General features: G+C 38.0%; 1 protein-coding gene across 11 annotated transcripts in view; it reads left to right on the forward strand.

Annotated features, from left to right (window-relative positions):
• The window catches only part of HERC1 (HECT and RLD domain containing E3 ubiquitin protein ligase family member 1), a 194,808-nt gene that overhangs the window by 75,233 nt on the left and 98,029 nt on the right, over positions 1–21,546 (forward strand). For all 11 annotated transcript variants that reach the window (XM_047074980.1, XM_047074983.1, XM_047074989.1 and 8 more), the window contains exons 15-21: positions 2,145–2,297; positions 2,424–2,556; positions 4,352–4,543; positions 13,732–13,953; positions 16,011–16,184; positions 19,614–19,728; positions 19,817–19,937. In XM_047074980.1, coding sequence (XP_046930936.1) covers positions 2,145–2,297; positions 2,424–2,556; positions 4,352–4,543; positions 13,732–13,953; positions 16,011–16,184; positions 19,614–19,728; positions 19,817–19,937 — 1,110 coding nt within the window. The remainder of the gene's footprint in view (positions 1–2,144; positions 2,298–2,423; positions 2,557–4,351; positions 4,544–13,731; positions 13,954–16,010; positions 16,185–19,613; positions 19,729–19,816; positions 19,938–21,546) is intronic.

The raw sequence follows: 21,546 nt of genomic DNA on the forward strand, positions 1-21,546 counted from the left end.
ACCCAGGTGTCCCTTATTTGGTCTTTTTACAAAGGAAAATACAATCTTGCGTTTATATAATTAAACGTGGCACATGCCACAATGATGTGAACGCATTGGACACTACTGAACTGCACATTCAAAAATGGTTAAGATGATAAATTTGATGTTGTATGTATTTTACTATAATTAAAAATAAAATTAACAAGTGAAAATAAATTAAGTAGTGCCTTTCTAATTTCATTAGGGGTGGGGTTGATATGTATGTTATATGGAAATGGAAATAAAATATTAAGTGATTTTGGGCTACAATCCTAAATTATTTGTCCAAATTTGTCATGTTCCCAAGATTTTAAAATGGTGGTGCTTGTCTCTTTGGGCTGCTGTAACAGAATACCGTAGTCATCCATAGACTGGGTGACTTTTAAACAACATATTTATTTCTCACTGTTACAGAGGTGCTGGCAAATTTGAAGCTTCTTGGTTCATAGATAGCCATCTTCTTGCTGTGTCCTCACACAACGGAGCTCTCTGGGGTCTTTTTCATATGGGCACTAATCCCTTCCCAAAGGCCCCGTCTCCAAATACCACCACACTGAGGATTGGGTTTCAATGTATGAATTTTGAGGGGATACAAACATTCAGTCTATAGCAGTGCTTATTTGGCAGCTTATAATGGTGCTTATATAGCAAGGGCCTTAAAATGTTCTGAGACTCTGTCTTGGATATTGTACACATCGACCATACTTCATGCATAAAGATGTTCATCACATGATTATAAGAAATAAAACTTGGAAACAACTTAAATATCTAAAATGGGTGGTAAGTTACGGTATATATGCTCAAGGGAATATTATGACTTTTAAAATTTATATAACCATGGCTTCTGAAAACAAAATATTTGTGAATCTGCTGGAAAAGAGAAGTCTAAACATAGAATATGCAGTATTGTGAAAAAAATGAAATAGTCACAAAAATCAGGAAAGAAATACACTAAAAAATATTAATAGTGAGTTTTCTTTGGGTGTTGGCTAAATGGTAATTATAACTTATTTTTTAAAATACAGTTTTGGTATTTTCTAAATTTTTTACAAGAACAGTTAATTATTTATTTATCTATTTATTTATTTATTTTTTAATGTTTATTTTTGAGAGAGAGACGGAGACAGTGTGAGCAGGGGAGGAGCAGAGAGAGGGAGACAGAACCCGAAGCAGGCTCTAGGCTCTGAGCTGTCAGCGCAGAGCCTGATGTGGGGTTTGAACCCATGGACCATGAACCAAAGTCAGACGCTTAACTGACTGAGCCACCCTTGCGCCTCTACAGGAACAATTTTTAAAAAAATATTTTTAGCTTGAACTAATTTAAAACTTATATAAGACTTTCAAGAATCAAAGAATCCCTTCTACCCTTTAGCTAAATTAGCTTCATCTATCTATCTCTCTCTCTCTCTCTCTCTCTCTCTCTCTTTCTAAATAGTTTGAGAGTAAGTTATAAATGCCCTCCTGGCTATTCTTAAGCACGTAAGCATGTATTTTTTAAGAAGGGTATTCTTTTGCATAACAGCAGAACAATTACTGAATTCAGAAAATTTAACATTGATACAGAACTATTATCTAATATACAATCCATATTCAGATTTGTATAAGTGTCGCAATAATGTGTTTATAGCAACCCCTTCTCCCAATCCAGGATCACACTATATTTAGTTGTTATGTCTCTTTAGTCCATTTCTTTTTTTTTCTGCCTATTTTTTCAGTATAGTTGAAATCATTTATTTTTTTATAATCATAACCTAATTTAATTTTGAATAGTGTTTAGTTGTTCATTTGTGTCATTTCACAGTATGTGGAAACAAAACTTTTACATAAGAGGTATGGAAAGCAACAGCATTAAAATGTTGAAATATGTTTGTGGATCTTATATGGTTTTCTCAATTTTCAAGGTTTCTGTGGTGAAATGTGCATTACTTTTGTTTAAACAGTAAAACAAATTGAAATTGCTTGACAAATCTTGCTATCTAATAGCTAAGAACAATAGCGCAAAGATTTAAAGATTGATAACGGGAGAAAGGAGACAGTGGCTTCTTAAGTCAATCATTTATGGTAGGACATTACTTTTATTTTTAAGTACTTCGGATTTAATCTTCTTTTATATATCATCTTAGGATCAAGCATTTGGAGAGCTAGAAAAGAATAGTGATAAATTTCTACTTGGAACATCATCTTCGGAAAACAGTCAGCCTGCTCATCTTCATGAACTCCTGTGTTCACTGCAGAAACAACTGCTGGCATTTTGCCATATCAATAACATTAGTGAGGTATGTGATTCTTTGCCTATTATGATGATCTCTCAGGGACCTTGAAACTCAGATATTTGGGTAAACTATGATATTTCTGTACCTTGAATGTTTTACAGTAGTAATATAGGAACTTTTCTCCCCTAGAACTCAAGCAGCGTGGCATTGCTTCATAAACACCTTCAGCTCTTGTTGCCTCATGCCACAGATATTTATTCACGTTCGGCAAATTTGCTCAAGGAAAGTCCTTGGAATGGCAGTGTTGGAGAAAAATTAAGAGGTGTGTTTGGTACTAGATTTGACATTTAATCAGTGATTGTAAAGCAAGAATTCTTAGCGTTTCCAAAGCCTTAAGGGAGCCTGAAACCTCTGAATGAAATAGGAATGATCTTGAATCTCCTTCCTATTGAAGATCTTTTGATTTTGGTTTGGAGGTGATGGTAATAGTGATTGATATGACTGATCTTAAAAGATGCTATTTGGCATGAAAGAGCCCTAATTTATTGTTTTTAAATTTTTTAATTTTTTTGAGAAAGAGTGCATGTGAATGAGAGCATGCAAGAGCAAGTGGGGGAGAGGCAGAAGGAAAGGGAGAGAGAAAATCTTAAGCAGGCTCCATGCCCAGCATGGCGGCTGACTTGGGGCTTGATCTCAAAACTATGAGATCATGACCTGAACCAAAATCAAGCGTCAGACACTTAACCCACTGAGCCACCCAGGCACCCCCGGAAGAGCCCTAATTTAAAGGCGTTGGATGATACATGCTCAAAAAGATTAATTTTAAATGGCATAAAGTGAATTTTTATTTGCTGTTTCTTTACCTTTCTTCAGCATATGCCAAGTGTTTCACTTTCCTCCTGGCAATGCTTTCTTTTTTCTTGGTTTCTGTGTAGTCACAATCATCTTTTTACTCTGTCACTCTGTTTGCTTTTTTCCACTTGGTTCCTATAAGTTCCTCTCTCTTGGACATGCCCTTTAATGTTTAAGACTCTCTGAATTTTGCCTTCAACCCTCTTTTCTCCCTAACTGATCTTATCTGGTCCCATTTTCTTTGACTATATGTTGATTCCTGTATCTGCATCTGGCTGAGAATTCCTTTTTCGCACTATTAAAGCCTTTTGTAGTTATCTACTGGGTGTCTCTTCTTGGTTGTCTCAAAGGCAACTAAAATTCAGTATGTCTCTTCAAAACCACCTTATTTCTGAATTTCCCCAACTGAAAAAAGAAAGAACGAAACTGAAACCATTGTTTTCTGGACACCTCCATTTTGTTGTTCCATAGGTATTTAAAATTCGTTCAAACAGAGCTCATCTTTGAAGATCCTCCCTGCCCCCAAATACGATGAAATATTGAAATAAAATTAATTTAAAACCAATACAGATGAAAAGACAGATGCTTTGAAGTGACCTTGATTTTTTTAAGAAAAGTAAATTCGTTTTAAAAAACATAGAGGGGCACCTGGGTGGCTCAGTCGGTTGAGCATCTCCAACTCTTAATTTTGGCTTAGGTCATGATCCCAGGGTTGTGGGATCGAGCCCCGCATTGGGTTCTGCACTGCTTAAGATTCTGTCTCACTCTCTCTTCCCCTCCCCCGCTCTTGCACAAGCCCTCTCTCTTTCTGTCTCTCAAAACATAACATAAATAAAATAAAAAACAAAACACATAGAATGTAAGTATCATGAGGGTAGGAGTTTTTAGTTCTTTGTTCACAGCTGTCTCCTTTTCACCTAGAACAGTGCCTTGTGTGTTGTAGTCAATGAATATTTCTTGAGTAAATCTGAAAATGAGGATAAACTTGTGAATGAGAAATTCATAATGCATTTTAAGGGAAGCAGCTTTAATCTTTTGAATGTGTTGGCACAAGGATATGTGTGTTTTCCCACAAAGTTTCTGCTGGTGGTACTTTCTGGAAGTGAGTAAATACTAATACCATGTCAGCTGCCACATAGATGTTTGACAAAGAATTACTGAATTAGTGTGCTCTAGTTTTAAGCTAAAATAGTATTTCTTAGGTTTTTTCTTTTTAAAGTTTGTTTGAAACAATTGATCCATGTTGAATTTCTTACCTTTCATAGATGTGATATACGTCTCAGCTGCAGGGAGTATGCTCTGCCAGATTGTTAACTCCCTACTGTTACTCCCTGTGTCGGTGGCACGGCCTCTCTTGAGTTACCTCCTAGACTTGTTGCCACCTCTTGATTGCCTTAACAGACTCCTGCCAGCTGCCGCTCTTTTAGAAGACCAAGAGTTACAGTGGCCTCTTCATGGTAAGTAAGGAGAGTAAAACAATAAATAATGCTTTTGAGAAAAGTTCTTCTTCTTGCACGCATCAGGTAAATCATATCTGTCACTTGGGTGTTTTATGTAATCAAAGGGTAAGGTTGTTATGGTGTAGGAACTTGCAGTCTAAAGGGCAGCTGAAATGGGAAAACTTCAGAAAGGTGGTCATATGTAACAGTGCATAAATAGGGTCTTTACATGGTCATCAGGTTTCAATAGTATATTTCATTGATTCTGAGACACGTTTTTTTCAAATTTTGACATGGTTGAAATTAGAGGGGCACCTGGGTGGCGCAGTCGGTTAAGCGTCCGACTTCAGCCAGGTCACGATCTCGCGGTCCGTGGGTTCGAGCCCCGCGTCGGGCTCTGGGCTGATGGCTCAGAGCCTGGAGCCTGTTTCCGACTCTGTGTCCCCCTTTCTCTCTGCCCCTCGCCCGTTCATGCTCTGTCTCTCTCTGTCCCAAAAGTGAATAAACGTTGAAAAAAAAAATTTAAAAAAAAAAAAAAAAAAAAGAAATTAGGACATATTTTACATCGGATAATAAGAAAGCATTCTTTCATAGTTCAGTCAGCAGCGTGATGACACATTTTAAAATCAATGGATTGATTTGACTAGAAAATTTTATTTCTTAAATGAAGAGAATCTTTAGTTTTAAATCTCTTTGACAGTAAAATATTTTATATTTTGATTGGATATATAGATAACTGAATGTAAAAAATGAGAATCTATCTTTATTGTGCGTGGGTTTTTTTTTAAGGCACTTGATAGAATATATATATACGTATATATACATACGTACATACATATACATACATACATATACATATATACATACATATATATACGTATACATATACGTATATATATTTATACGTGTGTGTATACGTACGTATATATATACATATATAGTGTGTGTGCATGCCTATGTATATATACATATACATACATACAGCATTCTGATTTTAGGCATGGCACGTGAATTCACTCCAATTTATAAAATATTGATGATCTCATTCAGTTGGATATAGCTTAAAGTACCATATCTAGAAAACATTAACGCCATTTTTCCATTAAAGTCTATCATAAGGTCATCAAAGGAGTTTGATTATTGAAGTCTTAAAAACCTTTCAAGTTTAAGTGAGGCCACATGTTTTATTAGAAAGAATCCTGGACTAAGGCATAAAACTAGTGACTTGGTTGTATGATCTTGGGCAAGTTGCTTATAATTTCTTAAACCTTGGTTTCTTCTGGAAGGATTGGGATTGGACAAGATGACACTGAGGGCCTGTCTTACTTTAGCATTGTACGGTTCTGTACCAACTAGAGTTAGGTGAAGTTGAGTATCAAGGTTACAACTGTAGCACAGTGTTGATTAGACTTTATATGGAACTATTCCAGGTTTACTCTTGTTTTCCTAAAGCATATCAGAACTTGTTAAGATTCATCTGTTTGTATTAGGTGAGTTAGGTATCATTTATTTTAGATTTCTGCATCTGTATTGTCATAACTGATATTTTTCTATGATTTCCCATTCTTTGTGTCATTTACTACCACAGTTATACTAATCTCATAGCATCTGTTGGGAGTCTTCCCTTTTTTCTCTTTTCTCTGAGATAATTTGTATAAAATAGAATTTTTTTGAATTCTTTTTGAGGCTTTAGAAGACTTTATCTATAAAACTACCTGGCTCTGGCATATGGATAGACTTTGACTATTAATTTTCTTTCCTTAGTGGTTATTGTTGTCATCTAGCTTTTTGTTTCTTCTAAAATTGGGAGTTGATATTTTTCTGGAAAATATAATTTTGTTGTGTTTCAGATTTATTGGCTTAAAATTGTTCATAATACTCATTAATGGCTTCTTTCTTGCTTTCTTTGTTTCTTTATTATTCCCCACATTTAGATATATTGTGGCTTTGGCAAATAATCTGCTAAATAATGCCAAATAACAAATTTACAGTAGTGGGAATTAATAGTTTCTTTAAAGTATTTTAAATTTATTTTGAGAGAGAGAGAGACCAAGCGGGGGAGGGGTAGAGAGAGGGGAACAGAATCCCAATCAGGCTCCGCACTGTCAGCGCAGAGCCTGATGCAGGGCTCAAACTCAAATTTGTGAGATCATGACCTGAGCCAAAGTCAAGAGTCGGACACTTAACTGACCAAGCCACCCATGTGCCCCACTCATTGATGGTTTTTAAAAAATCTCTATTGTGGGGCGCCTGGGTGGCGCAGTCGGTTGAGCGTCCGACTTCAGCCAGGTCACGATCTCGCGGTCCGTGAGTTCGAGCCCCGCATCAGGCTCTGGGCTGATAGCTCAGAGCCTGGAGCCTGTTTCCGATTCTGTGTCTCCCTCTCTCTCTGCCCCTCCCCCGTTCATGCTCTGTCTCTCTCTGTCCCAAAAATAAATAAACGTTGAAAAAAAAAAAATTAAAAAAAAAAAAAATCTCTATTGTGTCTGTGGTTACATCCTATTTTTTATTTCTAATTTTTAAATTTATGCCATCTTTTATTTCTGGATTATGTTAGAGGTTTGTCCATTTTATCAGTCTTTTCAAATAACAAGCTTTTGGATTTGTTGATCTTCTTTGTTTTTCTTTAAGGATTTCATTGACATCTGTTCTTAATGGCTAAGTGTAGTTTTTCTTTTTTAAGTGAAGAGCTTTTAAAAACAGATGATAGTAAGGAAGCATGGGTGTGGATTTCAGTACCAGACAGTTCTCAATTCGGGCCTTTAAAACTTAGGAGTCTCTCCCTCCTTCTCCCTCTTCCCTTTCCCTGTTTGTGTGCATACACTCACTCTCTCACTCTCTCAAAAAAAAAAAAAATTTAATAAGTCATTTTACTAAAACAACTTTTTTTTAATGTGATTTTTTATTTTATTTTATTTTTTTTTAATATATGAAATTTATTGTCAAATTGGTTTCCATACAACACCCAGTGCTCATCCCAAAAGGTGCCCTCCTCAATACCCATCACCCACCCTCCCCTCCCTCCCACCCCCCATCAACCCTCAGTTTGTTCTCAGTTTTTAACAGTCTCTTATGCTTTGGCTCTCTCCCACTCTAACCTCTTTTTTTTTTTTTTTTCTTCCTTCCCCTCCCCCATGGGTTTCTCTTAAGTTTCTCAGGATCCACATAAGAGTGAAACCATATGGTATCTGTCTTTCTCTGTATGGCTTATTTCACTTAGCATCACACTCTCCAGTTCCATCCACGTTGCTACAAAAGGCCATGTTTCATTTTTTCTCATTGCCACATAGTATTCCATTGTGTATGTAAACCACAATTTCTTTATCCATTCATCAGTTGATGGACATTTAGGCTCTTTCCATAATTTGGCTATTGTTGAGAGTGCTGCTATAAACATTGGGGTACAAGTGCCCCTATGCATCAGTACTCCTGTATCCCTTGGATAAATTCCTAGCAGTGCTATTGCTGGGTCATAGGGTAGGTCTATTTTTAATTTTCTGAGGAATCTCCACACTGCTTTCCAGAGCGGCTGCACCAATTTGCATTCCCACCAACAGTGCAAGAGGGTTCCCGTTTCTCCACATCCTCTCCAGCATCTATAGTTTCCTGATTTGTTCATTTTGGCCATTCTGACTGGCGTGAGGTGATACCTGAGTGTGGTTTTGATTTGTATTTCCCTGATAAGGAGCGACGTTGAACATCTTTTCATGTGCCTGTTGTCTTCTTTAGAGAAGTGTCTATTCATGTTTTCTGCCCATTTCTTCACTGGGTTATTTGTTTTTCGGGTGTGGAGTTTGGTGAGCTCTTTATAGATTTTGGATACTAGCCCTTTGTCCGATATGTCATTTGCAAATATCTTTTCCCATTCCGTTGGTTGCCTTTTAGTTTTGTTGGTTGTTTCCTTTGCTGTGCAGAAGCTTTTTATTTTCATAAGGTCCTAGTAATTCACTTTTGCTTTTAATTCCCTTGCCTTTGGGATGTGTCGAGTAAGAGATTGTTACGGCTGAGGTCAGAGAGGTCTTTTCCTGCTTTCTCCTCTAAGGTTTTGATGGTTTCCTGTCTCACATTCAGGTCCTTTATCCATTTTGAGTTTATTTTTGTGAATGGTGTGAGAAAGTGGTCTAGTTTCAACCTTCTGCATGTTGCTGTCCAGTTCTCCCAGCACCATTTGTTGAAGAGACTGTCATTTTTCCATTGGATGTTCTTTCCTGCTTTGTCAAAGATGAGTTGGCCATACGTTTGTGGGTCTAGTTCTGGGGTTTCTATTCTATTCCATTGGTCTATGTGTCTGTTTTTGTGCCAATACCATGCTGTCTTGATGATTACAGCTTTGTAGTAGAGGCTAAAGTCTGGGATTGTGATGCCTCCCGCTTTGGTCTTCTTCTTCAAAATTACTTTGGCTATTCGGGGCCTTTTGTGGTTCCATATGAATTTTAGGATTGCTTGTTCTAGTTTTCGAGAAGAATGCTGGTGCAATTTTGATTGGGATTGCATTGAATGTGTAGATAGCTTTGGGTAGTATTGACATTTTGACAATATTTATTCTTCCAGTCCATGAGCAGGGAATGTCTTTCCATTTCTTTAAATCTTCTTCAATTACCTTCATAAGCTTTCTATAGTTTTCAGCATACAGATCTTTTACATCTTTGGTTAGATTTATTCCTAGGTATTTTATGCTTCTTGGTGCAATTGTGAATGGGGTCAGTTTCTTTATTTGTCTTTCTGTTGCTTCATTGTTAGTGTATAAGAATGCAACTGATTTCTGTACATTGATTTTGTATCCTGCAACTTTGGTGAATTCATGTATCAGTTCTAGCAGACTTTTGGTGGAGTCTATCGGGTTTTCCATGTATAATATCATGTCATCTGCAAAAAGCGAAAGCTTGACTTCATCTTTGCCAATTTTGATGCCTTTGATTTCCTTTTGTTGTCTGATTGCTGATGCTAGAACTTCCAGCACTATGTTAAACAACAGCAGTGAGAGTGGGCATCCCTGTCGTGTTCCTGATCTCAGGGAAAAAGCTCTCAGTTTTTCCCCGTTGAGGATGATGTTAGCTGTGGGCTTTTCATAAATGGCTTTTATGATCTTTAAGTATGTTCCTTCTATCCCGACTTTCTCAAGGGTTTTTATTAAGAAAGGGTGCTGGATTTTGTCAAAGGCCTTTTCTGCATCGATTGACAGGATCATATGGTTCTTCTCTTTTTTTTTGTTAATGTGATGTATCACGTTGATTGATTTGCGAATGTTGAACCAGCCCTGCATCCCAGGAATGAATCCCACTTGATCATGGTGAATAATTCTTTTTATATACCGTTGAATTCGATTTGCTAGTATCTTATTGAGAATTTTTGCATCCATATTCATCAGGGATATTGGCCTGTAGTTCCCTTTTTTACTGGGTCTCTGTCTGGTTTAGGAATCAAAGTAATCCTGGCTTCATAGAATGAGTCTGGAAGTTTTCCTTCCCTTTCTATTTCTTGGAATAGCTTGAGAAGGATAGGTATTATCTCTGCTTTAAACGTCTGGTAGAACTCCCCTGAGAAGCCATCTGGTCCTGGACTCTTATTTGTTGGGAGATTTTTGATAACCGATTCAATTTCTTCGCTGGTTATGGGTCTGTTCAAGCTTTCTATTTCCTCCTGATTGAGTTTTGGAAGAGTGTGGGTGTTTAGGAATTTGTCCATTTCTAACAGGTTGTCCAATTTGTTGGCATATAATTTTTCATAGTATTCCCTGATAATTGTTTGTATCTCTGAGGGATTGGTTGTAATCATTCCATTTTCATTCATGATTTTATCTATTTGGGTCATCTCCCTTTTCTTTTTGAGAAGCCTGGCTAGAGGTTTGTCAATTTTGTTTATTTTTTCAAAAAACCAACTCTTGGTTTCATTGATCTGCTCTACAGTTTTTTTAGATTCTATATTGTTTATTTCTGCTCTGATCTTTATTATTTCTCTTCTTCTGCTGGGTTTGGGGTGTCTTTGCTGTTCTGCTTCTATTTCCTTTAGGTGTGCTGTTAGATTTTGTATTTGGGATTTTTCTTGTTTCTTGAGATAGGCCTGGATTGCAATGTATTTTCCTCTCAGGACTGCCTTCACTGCGTCCCAAAGCGTTTGGATTGTTGTATTTTCATTTTCGTTTGTTTCCATATATTTTTTAATTTCTTCTCTAATTGCCTGGTTGACCCACTCATTCGTTAGTAGGGTGTTCTTTAACCTCCATGCTTTTGGAGGTTTTCCAGACTTTTTCCTGTGGTTAATTTCAAGCTTCATAGCATTGTGGTCTGAAAGTATGCATGGTATAATTTCAATTCTTGTAAACTTATGAGGGCTGTTTTGTGACCCAGTATATGATCTATCTTGGAGAATGTTCCATGTGCACTCGAGAAGAAAGTATATTCTGTTGCTTTGGGATGCAGAGTTCTAAATATGTCTGTCAAGTCCATCTGATCCAATGTCTCATTCAGGGCCCTTGTTTCTTTATTGACCGTGTGTCTAGATGATCTATCCATTTCTGTAAGTGGGGTGTTAAAGTCCCCTGCAATTACCACATTCTTATCAATAAGGTTGCTTATGTTTATGAGTAATTGTTTTATATATTTGGGGGCTCCTGTATTCGGTGCATAGACATTTATAATTGTTATCTCTTCCTGATGGATAGACCCTGTAATTATTATATAATGCCCTTCTTCATCTCTTGTTACAGCCTTTAATTTAAAGTCTAGTTTGTCTGATATAAGTATGGCTACTCCAGCTTTCTTTTGGCTTCCAGTAGCATGATAAATAGTTCTCCATCCCCTCACTCTCAATCTAAAGGTGTCCTCAGGTCTAAAATGAGTCTCTTGTAGACAGCAAATAGATGGGTCTTGTTTTTTTATCCATTCTGATACCCTGTGTCTTTTGGTTGGTGCATTTAATCCATTTACATTCAGTGTTATTATAGAAAGATACGGGTGTAGAGTCATTGTGATGTCTGTATGTTTTATGCTTGTAGTGATGTCTCTGGTACTTTGTCTCACAGGATCCCCCTTAGGATCTCTTGTAGGGCTGGTTTAGTGGTGACAGATTCCTTCAGTTTTTGTTTGTTTGGGAAGACCTTTATCTCTCCTTCTATTCTAAATGACAGACTTGCTGGATATAGGATTCTCGGCTGCGTATTTTTTCTGTCTAGCACACTGAAGATACCGTGCCAATTCTTTCTGGCCTGCCAAGTTTCAAAAGAGAGATCAGTCATGAGTCTTACAGGTCTCCCTTTATATGTGAGGGCACGTTTATCCCTTGCTGCTTTCAGAATTTTCTCTTTATCCTTGTATTTTGCCAGTTTCACTATGATATGTCATGCAGAAGATCGATTCAAGTTACGTCTGAGGGGAGTTCTCTGTGCCTCTTGGATTTCAATGCCTGTTTCCTTCCCCAGTTCAGGGAAGTTCTCAGCTATAATTTCTTCAAGTACCCCTTCAGCACCTTTCCCTCTCTCTTCCTCCTCTGGGATACCAGTTATGCGTATATTATTTCTTTTTAGTGTATCACTTAGTTCTCTAATTTTCCCCTCATACTCCTGGATTTTTTTATCTCTCTTTCTCTCAGCTTCCTCTTTTTCCATAACTTTATCCTCTAGTTCACCTATTCTCTCCTCTGCCTCTTCAATCCGAGCTGTCGTCGTTTCCATTTTGTTTTGCATTTCGTTTAAAGCGCTTTTCAGCTCCTCGTGACTGTTCCTTAGTCCCTTGATCTCTGTAGCAAGAGATTCTCTGCTGTCCTCTATACTGTTTTCAAGCCCAGCGATTAATTTTATGACTATTATTCTAAATTCACTCTCTGTTATATTATTTAAATCCTTTTTGATCAGTTCATTAGCTGTTGTTATTTCCTGGAGATTCTTCTGAGGGGAATTCTTCCTCTTGGTCATTTTGGATAGTTCCTGGAGTGGTGAGGACCTGCAGGGCACTTCCCCTGTGCTGTGGTGTATAACTGGAGTTGGTGGGCGGGGCCGCAGTCCGACCTGTTGTCTGCCCCCAGCCCACCGCTGGGTCCACAGTCAGACTGGTGTGTGCCTTCTCTTCCCCTCTCCTAGGGGCGGGATTCACTGTGGGGTGGCGTGGCCCGTCTGGGCTACTTGCACACTGCCAGGCTTGTGATGCTGGGGATCTGGCGTATTAGCTGGGGTGGGTAGGCAAGGTGCACGGGGGCAGGAGGGGCAGGCTTAGCTCGCTTCTCCTTAGGTGATCCACTTCAGGATGGGCCCTGTGGCAGCGGGAGGGAGTCAGATCCGCTGCCGGAGGTTTGGCTCCGCAGAAGCACAGAGTTGGGTGTTTGCCCGGAGCGAGCAAGTTCCCTGGCAGGAACTGGTTCCCTTTGGGATTTTGGCTGGGGGATCGGCGGGGGAGATGGCGCTGGCGAGCGCCTTTGTTCCCCACCAAACTGAGCTCTGTCGTCCGGGGGCTCCGCAGCTCACCCTCCCTTTGTCCTCCAGCCTTCCCGCTTTCCGAGCAGAGCTGTTAACTTATGACCTCCCAGACGCTAGCTAAGTCGCGCTTGCTGTAGGAACTCAGTCCTTCAGGCCCCTCCGCTTTTGCCAGCCCGACTCGGGGGCTCTGCTTGGCCGGGGAGCCGCCCCTCCGCCCCGGCTCCCTCCCGCCAGTCCATGGAGCGCGCACCGCCTCGCCGCCCTTCCTACCCTCTTCCGTGGGCCTCTCGTCTGCGCTTGGCTCCGGAGACCCCGTTCTGCTTATCCTCTGGCGGTTTTCTGGGTTATTTAGGCGGGTGTAGGTGGAATCTAAGTGATCAGCAGGACGCGCGGTGAGCCCAGCGTCCTCCTACGCCGCCATCTTCCCTCCTATCACTAAAACAACTCTTGTATCGATTTTGGAGGGATGAGCTGCCTCAGGTACTCACTGTTATGGTGAAATTTGATATGGATAATTAAAAGTAGGAAAACAATCCCTTGGGATATTTTTGTCTTATACTGTTTTAATATTTATCTTAAAATTAGTAACTTTACAAAGGAAGTTTTTATTTGATGGCAAACTTATTAGAATATATTTAAATTAGCCTAGTGAAGAGAATAAATACAGAAAGTGTTATAATTTATATTTTCAATGTAAAATTAATTTGCTTCAATATCTTACTGCAGTGCAATAGAAATGAGAAAGATTGACACTCTTGAATACCAGATAAGACACAGTTATTAATGATTTTGTCTTCAGGAGGACCAGAACTGATTGATCCTGCCGGCATGCCGTTACCTCAGCCAGCTCAGTCCTGGGTGTGGCTTGTGGATCTGGAAAGAACGATTGCTCTCCTTATTGGGCGGTGTCTTGGTGGTATGCTTCAGGGCTCCCCTGTGTCTCCAGAGGAACAGGACACCGCATATTGGATGAAAACACCACTTTTTAGTGATGGTGTAGAAATGGACACCCCTCAGTTAGGTAATGTGCTTCTCTATAACGTTTAAAATACATGCTTGTGTTTGTACCTCCATTGGAGCTTTCTCTTATTCTGGGTTTGCTGAATAAAGAACTGATAGCAAACAAATGAAACATTAGCTGGGTGGGGGATCTGAGATTTGTAATTTGGAGCCTTCAGAAAAAGTAAAATCCTGCAGCATTGTATAGTGAAAGCCTCCAAACTAGGACAATGTAGTTCTGGTTCCACTCTGTTATTACTTATCACTCATTTTGAGCAAAGTCATTTAATTCATAAAAATGGGAAAATGCTTTGATTATTGTGTTCAGGGGGTTGGAGGTTATGAAACTGTTTCATAGAATGTAAAGCTCTGTAAAGTCTCCATGACTCCGTTTTCAAACACCTCCCAGATGTGAGTGGCAGTCCCTTCTCTCCACCTCCCCCCCACTGCAACCTGTGTACTTTGATGCTGATGCTACTTGTGTAATTCCTCATTTTTTCCTCCCCATTTATGGACCTTTTGGGGTTTCTGTTTCCTGCCTCATCTCCCATTTGTCTACTTTGCTGGTAGGGTAGCTCTCAGACTATCAGAACATGATGATCTCTCCAGTTCCTGAACACATGATCTAGTTGTTTTATTTAGGATTGATCCTTTAGTCTCTCTGGGTCTCTAACTTTGATCCATAAAAGGAGTTGATTAGACAGCTTATGTGGTCTTACTGACCTCAAATTCATTATTCCTCTGATGAGAGAAAGAGACTCAGTGTCCAAGAAGGAAAGTCTAAGAGAAATCTCCATCTAAGAGGATCTCAACCGAGAGGGAAAACAATAGATAGAAATCAAGTCAAAATTCCCATATTCTGCTTTGGATTTTGGAGGGTTGGGGAGTGGGATTGAGAAGAGCAGTTTAAGATTTTCTCCCTTTTCCAAATAGAGTATCTATTCATCATATCAATTATGAACCAGATAGTGATTCTAGCCATGGCTGATGCTGCTAGACTGGTACTTAGGATACAGTTGTACCAAGAAAAGTAAAATCATGGTTTTTCAAGGAATGTTTAACATTGTAAATATGTTTCCAGTGCTGTTAGTGTTTAGTTCTATGGTAGTTGCAAATGTCCTCCTGAGGACAAAAATATCTTTATCTCTACCTTCCTCATATTTCTGTTACATTTACTTTAGTCAGTTGGTTACATTTTATGTTTAAATACTTGCAGGGATGACTGGGTGGCTCACTCAGTTAAGCATCTGACTTTGGCTCAGGTCGTGATCTCACAGTTTGTGAACTCAAGGCCTGCATTGAGCTCTACGTTGACAATGCGGAGCCTACTTGGGATTCATTCTTTCATTCTCTCTCTCTCTCTCTCTCTCTCTCTCTCTCTCTCTCTCTGCCCCTCCCCCACTCACACTTTCTCTCTAAATACACTTTAAAAAAAATACTTCCATGTATTAGGAAAAGGTTACTGTCCTTTGTAAAATTGTAGATATATGGTAATTCAGTTCTATTGTGGGTTACATTGACTTTTGGTGTTAGTCCCAAACCTATCATTTTAGCTATTTTTTAAAATGGGAAATGAATTCTGAATGCCAAAATGTCTCATTAAAAGGTTAGGAACCACTTGAACAAATGTAAATATCAGTAGAGAAATTGTTCATGGTATCTTTGCTCTCTCTTGAATGGTACTTAACTGATTATTTTCCCTTAATTCTAGAAAAAAAGATTAAGTTATTGTCTAGTCCCTTTCCCTGTGTTCCCATATTTCTCAGTGAGGATATCCTTCCATTTTGAACAAGAGTTCTACAGGACCTGCACATGTAGGACATTTAGCCTCCCTGACCCCTGCCTACCAAAATGCCACAACTCCTCCCTGGATGTTGTGGTCACACATCCTTCTGGCTGTGATTAGAAGGTGATACTACCTCCCATTGAGAAATGTTAAAGGACTTTACCTTTGTAGCATCTACTTAAAATGGTTTGAAAGGTATTATCTCATATGGATTAAATAAAAGTGCTGAGATTTTATTTGTAGCACCATAATTATTCAGGTTTAAAATTGATAATTTGAATAATTCTTTTTAGATAAATGTATGAGTTGCCTGCTAGAAGTAGCTCTTTCGGGAAATGAAGAACAGAAGCCTTTTGATTATAAACTGCGGCCTGAAATTGCTGTCTATGTAGACTTGGCATTGGGTTGTTCAAAAGAGCCTGCTCGAAGTCTTTGGATAAGCATGCAGGATTATGCTGTTAGTAAAGGTAAGATGAAGGGGATGAAGTTGGTAAATATGGAGATAGCTTGTGATACTAAAATATTTGTGATATGTATCAATAGAAAATCACAGGAAACACCTTATTTTTTATAGAAAAAAGTATTTTACAAATAACATTAAACATAAGTTTCTTTTTCTTCTTTGTGGAAAATATTCTAGGCATGCAATTTAGCAAACCTACTATGGGAAAATTGAGATTTACATAAAAGATAAATGCAGAGGCAAACATTTTACTGCAGGATCCCTGCAGTGTAAATAGACCTAGTTTAAGAGCCTGTTAATGAATCTCTTCCCTTTGTAAGCCCTAGGGTAAGAACTAAAAAGCTGTATATGTAGAAGTCTAAGCCTGGTCATTTTCCTTCCCTGTAAAACATTTGCCCACTACAGAGTGCTAGTGAAGATACCGATTTGAAATAAGATGGACTATTGAGTACAGTAGTAAAGTGCCATGCAAGTATGTAGTGTTACTTCAATTTCTAATGTTATTTGATAAATAAAATTAACCTTATATACAAGTTTTAAAAAGGTATACCTGATTTCTTTTTAGTTCCCATGCTTTCTTTTTTAATAATGACCTTGATTGTTCAGAATCCCATATCCATAAGTTGTCTTTCTCTGGGTGTTTTTTCTTATCATATCTTTAGTTTCCCCCTATTCTTTGAATTGTCTTCCTTCTGTGATAAAAATGGTAAAAGTAAATACATTTTTTACCTTTTATTGTATTTCATTTTGTGTAATAAACATGAAATGAGGTGCATATTGTTTGCATCTTTAAAACACCGTTAGATATGATACCTTTGAAAGTTTAATTTCATCCAGTTTATTCATTTTATTTATTCATTCTGTATTGTGTTGACTCCAAGCAGAAGTGGAAAAGTATGGTAATGGAGGAGGAAAAAAATTTACTTTCTAAGTTGTGTTTTCTGAGATTCTCTCATATTTGCATTATTTGCTTGGAATGTTCAGTTAGGGTTTTTTTTTTTATCATATCACTTGTTAATTGCAGTTAGGAATTTTTTTTTTTTTTTAACGTTTATTATTGAGAGACAGAGAGAGACAGAGCGTGAGCAGGGGAGGGGCAGAGAGAGAGAGGGAGACACAGAATCGGAAGCAGGCTCCAGGCTCTGAGCTGTCAGCACAGAGCCTGACTCGGGGCTTGAACTCACAAACCGCGAGATCATGACCTGGGCTGAAGTCAGACGCTCAACCAGCTGAGCCACCCAGGCACCCCTGCAGCTAGAACAAGATATAAACATAAGATGAATAAAAACTCATTGTATGGCTCCCTTTGTGGAATTGCTTGTACACTGTAGCTTAGACTTTATACCTGAATAGTGGAAGCGTTCTGTAGTGTTTGATATGAAATGACCATAACTTTAATGAAGAAAAGAACCCATTACTTTACAAATTGTTATAGGAGGATAATCTCTTGCTAAATTGGAAACACAGCAGAGGGTCTATAGTTTGCATTTTAAGTTGAGCATTAGAGTCCTTGATATGGGTCATTGTTTGATTTTAAGTCATAGCAGCTGTCAGAATAGCAAGCATTCCCTTGGAACAGATGATTTCTCAAGAACTTAATGTGGAAAATTTTTTATGTAATAGAGTCTATCGTTTAAGATTTGCTGTGGCCTATAAGATTTTTTTAAAATCATGCATGTTTATATTGTCAAGGTTTTTTTTTTTTTTTTTTAACCTGTAAAATAGGTAAGTCTGAACTTAGTTTTTACCTAAGCCTACAGAAATGACTGGAAAACCAAGATATAAAATTTTATCTCTTGAGATAGGAGTTTTAAGAAGGGATTAAGAACAAATAATGTTGACTTGGGGCTTGATATTTTCCATGGGTGTTTTTTGTTTGGTTTTATTTTTAAGTAGCTTGGTAAATCTGTCAAATTAAAAGTCTAGTGGACAGTAAACCTCCCACCCCTATTTGGAATCTACTGCATGTACTACATTTTTATTTATTTATTTATTTATTATTATTTTTTTTTAATTTTTTTTTTTTTCAACGTTTATTTATTTTTGGGACAGAGAGAGACAGAGCATGAACGGGGGAGGGGCAGAGAGAGAGGGAGACACAGAATCGGAAACAGGCTCCAGGCTCTGAGCCATCAGCCCAGAGCCCGACGCGGGGCTCGAACTCACGGACCGCGAGATCGTGACCTGGCTGAAGTCGGACGCTTAACCGACTGCGCCACCCAGGCGCCCCTGTACTACATTTTTAAAGTACAGCATTAGTATGCTAACGTGGAATTAAAGAAAGCACCTGCCTAGTTCTCATCATCTGATGCTGTGATTTTGGTTTTCTATTGCACGTACTCATCTGTGTCCATTGTTGTTTTGTTTTTTACCCACTTCATTTCATTTCATTTTTGTATTCACAGTATCTACTTAATGGCTTCAAATACCACATATATTCACACTTGACTAGTTTACACAATATCTCTACTAGGATGCTTAATAGACAGTATTCAGAACCATACTCCTGATTCCAGCTCCTTATTTCCCCAAAGCGTTCTTCCTGTGGTCTGGCTGTCTGAGTAAATCAGCCACAGTCTAAGTACATTTCTAGTCAACTTTGACTTCTCGTATTCGCACATCTGATCCATCAACAAATCCTGTCAACTCTGCCTTCAAAACGCTTTTGGAATCTGACCACTTCTTCCTACCTCCACTGCTACTGCTCTGGTCTGAATCACCATCATTCCTCGAGTTACTGCAGTACTGCTGTTGCAGTCCATATCTGGTTCACCACTCAGCAGTTATAGTTGGCCTTTTAAAACACAAATCAGATCATATTGTATTTCCACTCAAAACCTTCTAATGGTGCTTCCTGTTTCCCTTATAGTAAAATCTAAAGGACTTGCAGTGGCCTGCAGGCCCTGTGTGATCTAGTCTCCAGCCAACTTTCTAACGTCTCCTACAGCTTATGTGTGCACACTTTGTTCTGGCCACACTGGCCTCCTTGAACCCACCTCAGGGCCTCTACACTAGTTTTTTTCTGAGGAGACACTATTTCTCTGTGGTACCTTTCCCGATTTTGTCTACATCTCTACTCACCTGTATCTTATCAGAGATCTTTGCAAACTAGCCTGTATGAAATAGTATGGTACTCCCTGTTCTCTTTGCCCTGCTTTATTTTTCTCCTTAGCTCTTTCCTGTCATATTAATGTTTATATTTATTGGTGTCTCCCACCCCCCAACTAGAATATAAATTATGTGAGATCAGGGACTTAGTTTTGTTGACTGCTATATCCCTAGCACACAGAACAGTATATAGGACCTAGTAGGTGCATTTGTTAACGTTTAGGAAATGATAACATTCACCTGTTGGATTACTAAAGCTATTAAAATTATCTCTGAACTGTTTTCTGAGCCCTTTTAAATGTTAATGAATCATTTTTGTTTTCAGATTGGGACAGTGCAACTTTAAGTAACGAGTCACTCTTGGACACTGTGTCTAGATTTGTTCTTGCAGCCCTTCTGAAACATACAAATTTACTTAGCCAAGCATGTGGAGAAAGCCGGCAAGTAACTTAAAACTATCCTCAGACAAATATTTGCTCTCATGATGTTAGAAATTAGGTAACTTTTCTATTTTGGTTCTTTATTTAGATATCAGCCTGGTAAAAGCTTGTCAGAAGTGTACCGTTGTGTGTACAAAGTTCGAAGTCGTTTACTTGCTTGCAAGAACCTTGAACTTATTCAGACCAGGTCATCATCACGAGACAGATGGGTAAAGTTGGAAATCAGTCAATTTCTGTTTTTCTGCAAGCTATGAGAGATAGCTTCTTATTGGTTTATGTGAGGGGAAAAAATGTGCCTTGATCATTGCAGATATTCAATAAATACCGAGTACATACTTCTTTTTATAGTGAAGAAATTGGATGAGTAAAAAATTTGGGGTTTATTTAACACCACATTTATCAAGTGATATGGCTGCTAAGAAAGTTTGTATATTCATAGGCTGTATAAGTAAGAATAAATTGAGTTGTCCAAACCATATGAAAGATTATTCCTTTATTTTGTGCTGATCAGACCACATTTGAATTATCCTTTTAATTTGGGGTGCCATAATTTATGAGGGACATTAACAAAAGCTACCTTGGATTGGTGAAAGGTCTGAAAGTCATCTTATATAAAAACTGAAAGTGTCAAAAACATTTAGCCTAGGGAAATGAAAACAGAAGTCGCATGATAGCTGCCTTAACAATACTTAAAAAGCTTCCATGTAGAAGAGGAAGTAAGGGTGTTTCTTTTTCTAGAGGGCATAGGCAGCACCAAAAGGTAACAACTGAATGGAAAATCACTGTTAGCTGAACATAAGGAAGAAAGCCTTATCATGATTAGAATTGTCCACCACTGGTGGTAAAGATTGAAACCTTTTCTTAAAGATTACTCCAGAAGTTATTCTTGCAGCAAAAATAGGCAATTTTTAAAGTGCTGGGTAATCCTGATAACATGATCCTATAAATTATAAGCCTGGATAGTACATCAGCTTCAGAAATGCTTACTTTGAAACTTTATACATTAGATGATTTGCACCCTGTTACTGAGGTCTTAGATTTTAAAAACCAAACTTTGTCTCTGCATTTGTATTATAGAATTCTTTTGGCATGCACTGATTTAACATTTGTGAATCTAACTATTAGTGACCTTGAAAGTCCAGTATTAATATGCTGTTTTGTTGAGGCTCAGATTTGAAACTTACATATTATGGGGATAAATGACTTTTTAATGTATTATATGAGTCTGACTGACTGCTCAGTATCCCCATCTCTGTGAAATTCTTGAATTATTTACTGGCTATCAATCACAAAATAACTTTTATTATGCATCTGAGAAGATCATTAAATTTTTTCACTTGTACTTTATACTAAAGTCTGTGGGAGAAATGTTGCATACTGTTATGGCATTTGTGACACTCTTAACTTTTGTTGTAAGGACTCTGTCCTCTAGATGACTGCTAGTTAGCTTAACCACTGGGAAATAAAATTAACATTGTTCTTATCAGATTTCTAATTTGATTTCTTCAGGGGAAAGTAAAGAAATTAAAAAAAATTAAAAACAGTACTGTTTATAAATTGAAATTTGCTAAGAGTAGAGCATAGGTGTCCCTCTCTGAAAAAAGTCTGGAAAATACAATTTTAAATTAGAATTATTAAACATTTATACAGAGTAGTAATAGTATACACAGCTTGAAGGAGACTGAATGGTATATAAATTCATGTTCTTAAATTACCTTTTATGCTTGGTTTTATACTCAGCTCATTTTAAGTTGCAGTTCTGTAGGAGTTTATTGCTGAGTAGCAGTATCAATTCAAATCCACTTAATAGCATGACAT

The sequence above is a fragment of the Lynx rufus genome, unplaced genomic scaffold (genome assembly GCF_022079265.1).
Source record: "Lynx rufus isolate CCGP_SWC_20201006 ecotype Redwood Valley unplaced genomic scaffold, mLynRuf1.p SCAF_13, whole genome shotgun sequence".
Lineage (NCBI taxonomy): Eukaryota > Metazoa > Chordata > Mammalia > Carnivora > Felidae > Lynx > Lynx rufus.